This window comes from Salarias fasciatus, chromosome 1 (assembly GCF_902148845.1).
Source record: "Salarias fasciatus chromosome 1, fSalaFa1.1, whole genome shotgun sequence".
NCBI lineage: Eukaryota > Metazoa > Chordata > Actinopteri > Blenniiformes > Blenniidae > Salarias > Salarias fasciatus.
Genome location: NC_043745.1, coordinates 23204934 through 23214962, shown reverse-complemented (window position 1 = coordinate 23214962; position 10029 = coordinate 23204934). Strand labels below are relative to the sequence as shown.

General features: G+C 40.7%; 1 protein-coding gene across 1 annotated transcript; it reads right to left on the bottom strand.

The window, feature by feature from the left end:
• Window positions 1-485: 485 nt before the first annotated feature.
• Window positions 486-6585, bottom strand: tmem41b (transmembrane protein 41B). Its single transcript, XM_030117237.1, has 7 exons — window positions 6364-6585; window positions 4665-4782; window positions 3194-3322; window positions 2429-2522; window positions 1812-1916; window positions 1126-1264; window positions 486-1036 (listed from the first exon to the last, which is right to left on the bottom strand). The coding sequence occupies exons 1-7, from the start codon at window positions 6458-6460 to the stop codon at window positions 867-869; spliced, it is 852 nt and encodes a 283-aa protein (XP_029973097.1). The 5' UTR covers window positions 6461-6585; the 3' UTR covers window positions 486-866.
• Window positions 6586-10029: the final 3444 nt, after the last annotated feature.

Here is a 10029-nt window from a genome sequence, read left to right as displayed (position 1 = left end):
AAACCCTCTACATCTGGAGAAGAAGAGCTCCTTCAAGCAGACAAAGCTGGGCTAAAAGTAAAAGAAACAGTGTGAGGGAGTGGATAGATGCATGTTTTGAGGAAGAACAGGGGAACAGGCCCATGATGCCACAACGGCTGATCTTAGATCAGTTGTATTATTTTCCATTAATTCCCCCTCATTCTTCCTCCCAGTTTTGCAGGACCTTGCATCGACATTTACTTTTGAAAAAAGTACAAATCTTCTTTTTACAGTAGTCTGAGAGTTATTGCTGTGGTGGAGGCTGACATCAGGTTCAATGTGAATGCTAAAATAAATAAATAGTAAAAAGAGTGTGAGAGGTAAAGGTGCTACTGTCTGGACGCAGTCATTGATATGTTGCCGACAAAGCTAATGTAACTGTTATTCCAGTACTTTTAAAGGCAGACATTTACTGTGACCTCTGTAAAGTACTGTTTTCGCTGTTCGGGCTATATCAGCACTTCTAAAAATGTTTCCTAAAAGTAGCACCTTCAAATGTCTGGCAACAATCATACAATGAGAAGAAGCTTAAATAAAACCAAAACAAAGTAAATCATTCCTATTTACACAGTATGCCAAAATTGACATGAAAAAAGAAAAAAAAAAAAAAAAATCCTAGTGCAAGCAGCAGCCAGTTTATACTCTACTGAACATCAGGTACAACCCACCACTGCATGCGTTTTGTGGCCAGTGAGCGATTCCTCCAGCAGCGACACATCCGCCGCTGCGCCCGAGACAGAGGCGGAGCAGCCTGAGTGACGGCTGCGTGTTCCTGAGCCGAGGGGGGGAGGAGTAGGGGTGTGGGGGAATCGTGGGATCGGCCAGCAGATGAGGTGCTTGTTCTTCTACTCTAGTTTCTGCTGCAGCTTCTTCTGGAAGCAGACGGGCAAGATGGACAGCACAGCGAGCACTCCCAGCACAGCCAGTGAGTTCCAGGACACCGCCTCGCCGGCTGTGGTCAGTTTGTACAGCGTCGTGCCGGCGTTGATCGCTACGAAGGATGGCGGTGCCACTCCTGCCCACGAGCCGGGTTAAAGAGAGAGGCGAGTCAATGACGACAAATAACTCCAAAATAAATAAAGCTGCGGGGGCGGGGAGCCTTACCGAGGAAAGTTCCAATGAAGAAGACTCCCAAAGGCACATTGATGACAGGTGAGGTGATGTTGATGAACCAGTTGGGAAGAAACGGGGTTATCCTCAAGAAGATGATGTAATTGATTAAATGATCTCTGTGCTTGTCAACCTGTCAACAACGATATGTACCGAGTTACAAAAGTGCCCCACATGCTCATCCAGTACAGCAGCTCTCTAAAATATCCCATCTGAGAGGTTCTGTATGGTCTGTTCTGTTGACTCAGCACTATAACTCCAGCTTTGACAATGGTATCAGATAATGGAACATAATAACTGGGATTGTTTATTACTGTAATTATATTTAGTTGCCTATAACTAGTTTGATTAAGAGGATTAATGAGTGCATGCTCCTTTGCTATTGCTTTAGTTTCTCGCTGCTTTTGAGTCTGATACATAAATTCCTCATGGAACATCGGGATTTATTCTTACAAAACATCAACAGCATCATCATCATTGTAGGCAACAGTTCAAAACAGTTATTTGATTAAGCAACATTTAATCTGCCTTAATTTTTTAATGTTTATCATTCACTTTTCCTTTTTCTTGATATGAATGGATTATTTTTTTTAACAGCACAGGTATTAGGATGCTTTTCCTCTGCTTTGAAATCACAATTCAAAACATCAATCATCCGCTTTTTGGCCTTAACAGCTCACCTGCTGAGACCATTTGTGTGCTCTCTCTGTGAGATATTTGTAGACCATGGGTCTGCCCACTAGATATGACAGCATGTAGCAGAAGGAAGCACCCAGGCCAGAGCACTGTTGACACACAAAACACAAAAGTATTGACTGCAACATTTCAGCATACAGATGAAGCTTCCTGATAGTTACAGCAAAAACTTTTGCAAACGGGAACTGCCCATGAATGTAACACGTTGTGACAAACATTAAGGAACAAAGCTGTTGCAGAATGGAGGAAATCCAACTCAAAGTGGCCACAGTTGAATATTTACACCATGATGCAAAGCTGCCACATGACATGGTTCTAGTTCAGGAGCTGAGGTCAGTCTGGTGACTTTGTTATTGCATTGGGATTTCAGAGAAATCGCTACAGAATTACAAAGACTGGAATACATCAGCTTGTAAATAAAATTAAATCTGACAAATAATTTCTGCACACTTTAATAACAGGCAGCATCAGCTTCAAATACAGATGTGAGTCGTTTGTTAAAAGCCGTACAAATGGGTGAGTGTGATGGAAAACACGCCAATCAACAGCTTAGTGGACGGAACAACATTTGTTTTTAATCGCATGGACTGTTCCTACTCACCAAGCAGACTAAGAAAAGCGCCAAGGGGAAGGGGTAAAGATATCCAGACAGGATGCTGAGGAAGATCGATCCAGGGATTGCAAATGTCTGGAGGCTTAGAGAAGAATCAAGGGAGACAACTTTGCAAAGTCATAGTTATGGCACGGATGTGTTAGATCACACAAAGTAAATCAGACAGTCAAAGTAAACCCTCCAGTCTGCCCTGATTCCCTGTGTTGTTGAATATTTCATTTAAAACTATGAAAAAGAAAAAAATCACTCAGTATTTCCACAACCACAAGACATTTGTTTTCTATCCTGCCATTACTGAAAGGTCAGCCAAACTCTACAGAAGATCTGTTGTCTTGCATCTAAACAGCTAAGGTTTTAACTGTACACAGGAAATGCATGACTTCAAGCGAGAGGTTCACTGACCTGGGATGAGTCAGCAGATCCAGAACCGACACCCAGGATACGGGTGGAGAATGACTCACTTTATGTATCAGGTTGAGTTGGATGAAGCAGTGGAGAAGATGTGTGGATTAATGCGCTATCGAGCCAGTCTTTGTGTTCGGTGTCTGTAAACTGAATTGGATGAGTCCAGCGGGGAACAGTTCATGAAGCTGTAGCCACTGTTCATCAGAATAGAATGTGTATTAAGTATATATTAAGCTCAGTTCCCTATTAACTAATCTTATTATCAAACCAAACCAAACAGGTCTTCCAAGGCGTGGTTTGTCAAAATAACACACTTAAAAACAACGTGTATGTTCACTCCAAGGATACAAAACATATGTTGCGAAGTAGGCCACCAACACCTGCGTATAATAGGTGTCTTTATATTTAGACAACACGGTTCCCAGAGCTTTGGCATCGTCCATGTCTTTAGGAATCTTGATTTTTTCCATTTCGTCGCTGAAAACAGAAAACCAAATCATTAAAATGTAAATCATCTCAATAGTTCAGAATCGTGATAAAGTGAGCAGTTCAGTTTGACATTAATCCACAAACATAACAAACCCCAGACATCATATTTGATCAAATATTTTATTGAAACTCTATCCAAAGACATTTTGTCATGTTTGGTGACTTTATTTGTAGCAGCACAAGTCAATCTGATTTTAAATATACTGATGCAAGCCACCAGCACAGCGTTCTCCAGAATGATAAAAACAGTACAAAACTGTAGCACTGCCAGCATAACAACCTCCTTTCTGTAAATAAATACAATTTTCTCTCATATGTCTGTCATACAGAATTGCTTCTCTACAATAAGGTACTTCCCCACTGATAAGCATCAGAATCAATCAAGAAATATTGACCAAAATATCAATGTAAAAATACTTCCTTGATCTCAAAGAACTTTTTTTTATTTACTTGAACACTAATGATTATGTGACGAGATCACTTCTGACAAAGCTTCTTTTTTAAAATACATGTTTTAATCTGTCTGTTGTGTTTTAAGTTGTGTTTTCAACTGAAGTTTACTTCTGTCTCTTTCTGCAGTGCTTTCAATCTCCCATCGTCCCTGAAGACAGACACACTGACCAAACCCATGCAGTGGTCAATCAATCAATAAATTGGCAACAGGTGCAGAGCTCAAGGAGATAAAAGGCAGAAGGCAGAAGCCAGAGCAGAAGACTGCAGGCATTTTGGAGGATGGAGAGCAGCGCTGCTGATGGGGCAACAGGAAGAACTTATTCCCTCATGTGTGGCTTTCCTGTGGAAGAGGTGCTGCAGGAAGTTGAAGATGAGGAGCCAGCTCACCTGGTGAGCAACAGGTTGACTGCTGGCACCATGAGACCAGTGATACCTTTTCTGCTCACTCCTGATCCCAACGAACATAAAGACTTGTGAGTCCGAGGGCTCTGTAATTCCTGAGATGGTGATGTTGGTCTTTATTACCTTTGTAGATCCTCCAAACCTGCTATATATTGTTAGTTTTAGATCATGTTCAGGAGCCAACTTGCTGTACATAATGGCTCCAGGCTGCATGTGCAAAGTTCAGTAATCCTGGATACAGTTTGAAAATTAAATGTCATTCCCCTGAAACGGTGATCATCAACTGGTGGCCCGCTGAACCGTCCAATCCGGCCCACGACCGGATTCCCACGCATGCGCAACGTGGTCCGCGACCGTATGCCCCCCCGACCCCTCTACCCCGTGATACAAGTGCCAAAAAAAAAAAAAAAAAAACTGGCCCGCAGCCACTTCTAGTTGACGACCACTTCCCTAAAACATCAATGAATCAACTTACTCTGGGAGCTCAGGGAAGTTCCTGTAGACCAGGTACATGACGGAGGCGGAACAGGCAAAGATGGACACCAGGATGAGCAGAGACATGCGTGCTGAGCCCTCCGATTCAGGTTGTGCGTCTGTAAGGGAAAATTAGTTATTTAAACAATACTTTCACACAAGACCTTGGAGCGCCACTGCTGGGAAGCCTTGTGTAATTTGCTTATGTACGTAACATTGCATGGCTTGTTTGGGATGTGTAAGGAGAAATTATTTTGTTTAGCTTAGGTTCTATCAAGAGCACAAACACTACAGGTAGGAACGAACCAGTAAGGCAGAAGTTAATTATTTAGAAACTACTGAACACTCAGATCCATCATACTACTTCACAATACCCAACGTCACCAAATTAAGGGCGGCTGTGCCTTGGTTGAAAGTAGTTGTCTCACAATTGGGAGGCTGTTGGTTTGATTCCCCATCTCACCCCTGCCCACATGTCAAAATGTCCTTGAGCAAGACACTGAGCCCCTAACTGCTCCCAGTGGATGGATTGAACGGCTTGCATGAGAACAGATCTATGCTTATTAATTTTCTTCAAATGGAGGAGCTTTCAAAAAATTCACTACACTAACTACACTAACCAAATAATTCATTGACCTCTGTAGTTAATCTGATAAGTACTGAAACTTATATCTGTGTTGATTTGAAACAAATTCAATCAAGTGAATAAAGTTTATGACATTGCAATTTAAAAGTCCAGATATTGATCAGACATATTTGGTCTGTTTCAGGAAACAAAGTTGGTTGAAAATGGCTGTATTGCTTTATGTGTATGTTTGACAAATTGGAAGCTCAGTGTTTTGTCTTTTTCCAGGCAGCTATTTGTTTTGTTAATCATTCAGCCACAGAGTAAACTGGTGCTTTTAAGCTGACTTTTGGACTTTGAAGTTACTCATTTTCAATGAATCTTTAAATAATAATAATAAAAATACCACTATTGTTTGACTTCACTCACTTTAACCAGCATGACTTCAGTATTTAATAAATCATACCATACATCGCTATGACTATAAGCTATGTGAGTTCCAATCATGCAAACATTGTTTTCTTTTTGCTTTTTCTTTTTTTTAGGATCACAAACTGTTCTTGCTTTGTTTTCATTTAGCATAAAACGGCAACATATACTGTGACCTACATCTGTAACCGTTTAAAAAGCTTAATCAAAAAATCATTTTGGAATAAGAAAATCAAGTGAATTATCTCCACATCTACCGACAGAGTTTGAAATGGGATTGTTTCCACTTATGGGTGAACAGTGTGTAAATCACATTAAATCTTTATCACTGTTTTGAGTTACTTTAGCAGCTTGTTTCCAGAATAAAATGTTCATTTACCTAAAAAAAAATATTTGAACATGAAATGTAAGGAACTTCGGTTACAAATACGTGTGGTTTCACCAGGTTTCACGTGATTTATTTCATGATTTATTTTATTATCGCGCTTGTTTATCTGTAGCTTTGTCTTCTGCTATCAGGCTAACAAGAAGCTACTGATCTGAGTTAGCCGTGGCTAACACTAGCATCCGCGCCGCAATCCGACCGGCCTCAAGTCAGAAAGTACAGTAACGTCCAGAGCCCAGCGGTGTCACTGCCAATGTACCCGTATCGTCTTCAAGAAGGTTTCCTGAACAGGTAACCATTAGCCAATTCCGGTAAACCCACCTTTCATGACCGGGGAGTCGCTAGCAGCTGGTTTCACCTCCTCCTGAGCGGACGACAGACCGTCCGTCTCCCGTCTTTCTCTCCGCTTTTTGGCCATTCTACCTGCGGTGCGGCGGAGGTCGGCTCTGGTACCGGGGTGTGAAGACACGGGCAGCCGGGTGGAGTGACACCGGTGCGGCGGGGACAGCCTGGTGACACGTTACACTGGGTGAACTTTAACCTCCAGCAAAGCCCGCAGAGTCCACAGCAGCGCCCCCAGCAGCCGCTCCAGGAGACACACTCTCCACACACACCTCACATTGTACTCTGTAATGTTGCTGCTTTTATGAAGGAATGTATAATTCCTCATGATTAATTATGATTCACAATAATATTATGTGTCTGGCAGCGCTTAAATTACATTGCATCCTCTAGGAGGCGCTAGAGAGTTTGAATGGAGGGTTATATGAAGTCAAAAATCTTAGGATTAAGAGGAAAAAAATTTCCAACATTTTTTTTTGTGGCTTTCATCCATCAATCCACTTTCTATACCGCTTCATCCTGCTCAGAGTTGCAGGGTGCAGGAGCAAACTGTGGGCGAGGGCGGGATACACTGAAAGACAAACTACACACAAGCACACACAAACTCTGGAGCAATTTTAGGGTCACCAACTAACCTCACATGTATGATTGGGGTGGAAGGAAAAACCCACGCAGCAAAAGAGAAAACATGAAAATTCTACACAGAAAGGTCAGGCTGATATTTGAACCCATGACTTCTCTCTGTGAGGCGAGAGATCACGTACAGCCTTTCCTTTCATGTAACTGATCAGTAAAGAGAAAAAAATACTGAATTAAAAAAAATCAAATATCCTGGCACAGACCCTAGTGCCTTAGATGTCATCATAACCCTGCCACATTGGGTCACATGTTTTGGACGTGCAGATCAGTGGTTGATTTCTGGACAAAGATCTTTGAGGCTATATCCCATATTTGCCAGGTGAGAGTAGACCCCAGTCCAGTAGTTGCTATTTTTGGGGTGTTTCCAACAGGCCAACCCACCTCCCTTCAAGCAAATTTTAGTGGCTTTCATATAACTTTATTGGCTTGGGGGCAAATCCTGTTGCACTGGAAGTCAGTGAGACCTCCTTCATTTAATGAATGGGTCAGAGCAGTGCTTTCTATGATTCCATTAGAAAAGCTGAGGTACAGCAGAGCTCAAGATAAATATATCAAAACCTAGATACCCTTTATAGAATACACTGAAAGTCTAACTTGATGTCATAATTTGGAAAAAAAGACTCCCCTACTGTTTTTCACACTGTTTCCTCTCACAATCTGAAAATTAGAGATTTGAGATTTCCATAACTTTGAAAATCTGATTTACTCACTAACAGTTATATCTTATGAAATAGATTAATCCATTAACATTGGCAGATCTCTTGGATTTCTCCCCTAATTTTATGTAATTTTCAAAATTTCTTGGCTTAGGTTTGGTTGTTTAGCATGGTATCTTTCTTTCTCGTGTGTCTGTTTCAGTTAACATGGTTTTTTTTTTAGACTTCAATTTTACTCTCATTTGTGTGTATCTGTGACACACTTAGGCAGTTTTGTGTCAAACTTAAGCTTTTTTTCATTTTGATGAAGTTGCATTTTGATCATTTCGTAATGCCTGCTTTGCTTCCATGTTTGATTGTGGTTTTGTTTTACTTCAATCTATTTTACTGACTCCATTCACCAGGATGAGTTATTTTTTTTGCATGTTCCCTTATTTATCCAGTAACAATAAAAATAAATGTCATGCTACATAATAGCTTAAACCTTTTGTCACATCAATAGTTATAATACACAAAATATCAATAAGCTTCTTAGATATCAATCCACACAGACAAATAACATGTTTTAATACCTCAAAGTAATAAAACTCAATCTGAATACATTAGGCAGGTGGATCTTTGTAAAAAAAAAAAAATTCCATCACATATATATCAGACCAACAATGATAAATCGAAGATCGTCATAAGTGATAGGTAAAGAGTTTTAGTGAAGAATGAGCTACATTTTTTCTCAATTCATCACAGTTTCTAAAGTGCTTTTCATAGAAACCCCTCTATGACCGATTCTCATAGACCCCCTCATTCTCCCTGCACTCACAAGCACACATGCGTGCACATGCATACTAAAAATGATAAAATGATGGTGATGATGAATAATGAACATGAACATGAACCTGACAGGGACCACAGTATCAGATAGCAAAAAACTAAATAAATCAGATAAAAGCAAGATTAAAATGGTGGGTGTTGAGCCTGCTTTTAAAATGAGAACAGTCAAAAGTTGTAGACCTAAAATTCTCTTTTTGGGGAAGACCAGAAAACAGGGCATTGTAGGGCATAGTTGATAGGACTGGTGATAAAAGCATGCATCAGCAACTCTGTGTTGACCAGAGAGAGTATGAGGCAGACTCTGGCTATGCTCTCCAAGTAATAAAAACCTATTTTGTAATATGTTTCTTCTTTTTCTCCTGGCCGCTTGTCCTTTTGAGGGTCACAGGGGGCTGACGCCAATCAAAGCTTCATATGGGTGAGGGCGAAGTACACACTGGACAGTTTGCCACTCTTTCACAGGGCCAACACATAGAACAGACAACCATGCACTCTCGCATTCACACCCAGGGTCATCAATTAACCTGGCATGCCTGTTTTTTTTTTTTGTTTTTTTGAAAGGGTGCTCTCAGAGATATATTATTGGGTTGTTTGGACTGTGGGAGGAAACTGGAGTACCTGGAGGAAGCCCATGCGCACTCAGGGAGAATGTGTGGACTCTACAGGCCCAAGAACCCAGGATATTCTTACTGTGAGGCAAGAGCGCTAATCACTGTCCCACCATGCGGTGTTTAATATGTGGATTAAAAGTCAAGCTATGATAATGCCCAGGTTTTATGGTTGAGGAGAAGGATTCGGGAACAGTGCCTGCAATTTGGATTTAATCTTCTCTCTCTGGATCTCAGGACCAATGACTAAAACTTCAGTTTGGAGAAAGTTTTCAGGCATCTAGGGTGTGATAAAGTTAAAAAGTGCATCCATTGGCCTGGTATCATCAGGAGACACAGAGAAATTCCACTATACGTTGACATAGCTGTGAAAGCTAACCCTGTGTCTCACACTGCTAAGTGGGAGCATATAAAGGTTAAAAAGCACTGGGCCCAAAATGGAACCCTGGGGCACATCAGGAGATTTATGGATGAGCAAGTATCCAAACTTACCATGAATGTCCGATCTGTGAGGAAGAACGTAAACCGTTTTGTGAACAGCACCAGAGAGGCCAAGGTGTTTCACACAAGTTACAAGAACAATGTGGTCTACTGTATCAAATGCAGTTCTATGATCCAGCTGAACCAACACTGTTAACTTAGGTGCATCATAATTTAATCTAAGATCTTTTAAAAGGGTTGTCTCTACTCCACGGTTTGTCCAAAAATCTGACTGAAATTTCTCAAGAAAATTATGTGTATTGTGCAAGTGATCTTTTCCAAAATTTTACTTAAAAATAGTAAGTTGGATACTGGTCAAAATTGTTCAAATTGTTAAAATCATTAAAGTTGTTAGAAATATTGAAGTTTGGTGGGGACACCTTGTTGAGAACAAACTACATTCTAGAATTTGTTCACTTATAGAAATGACTTCC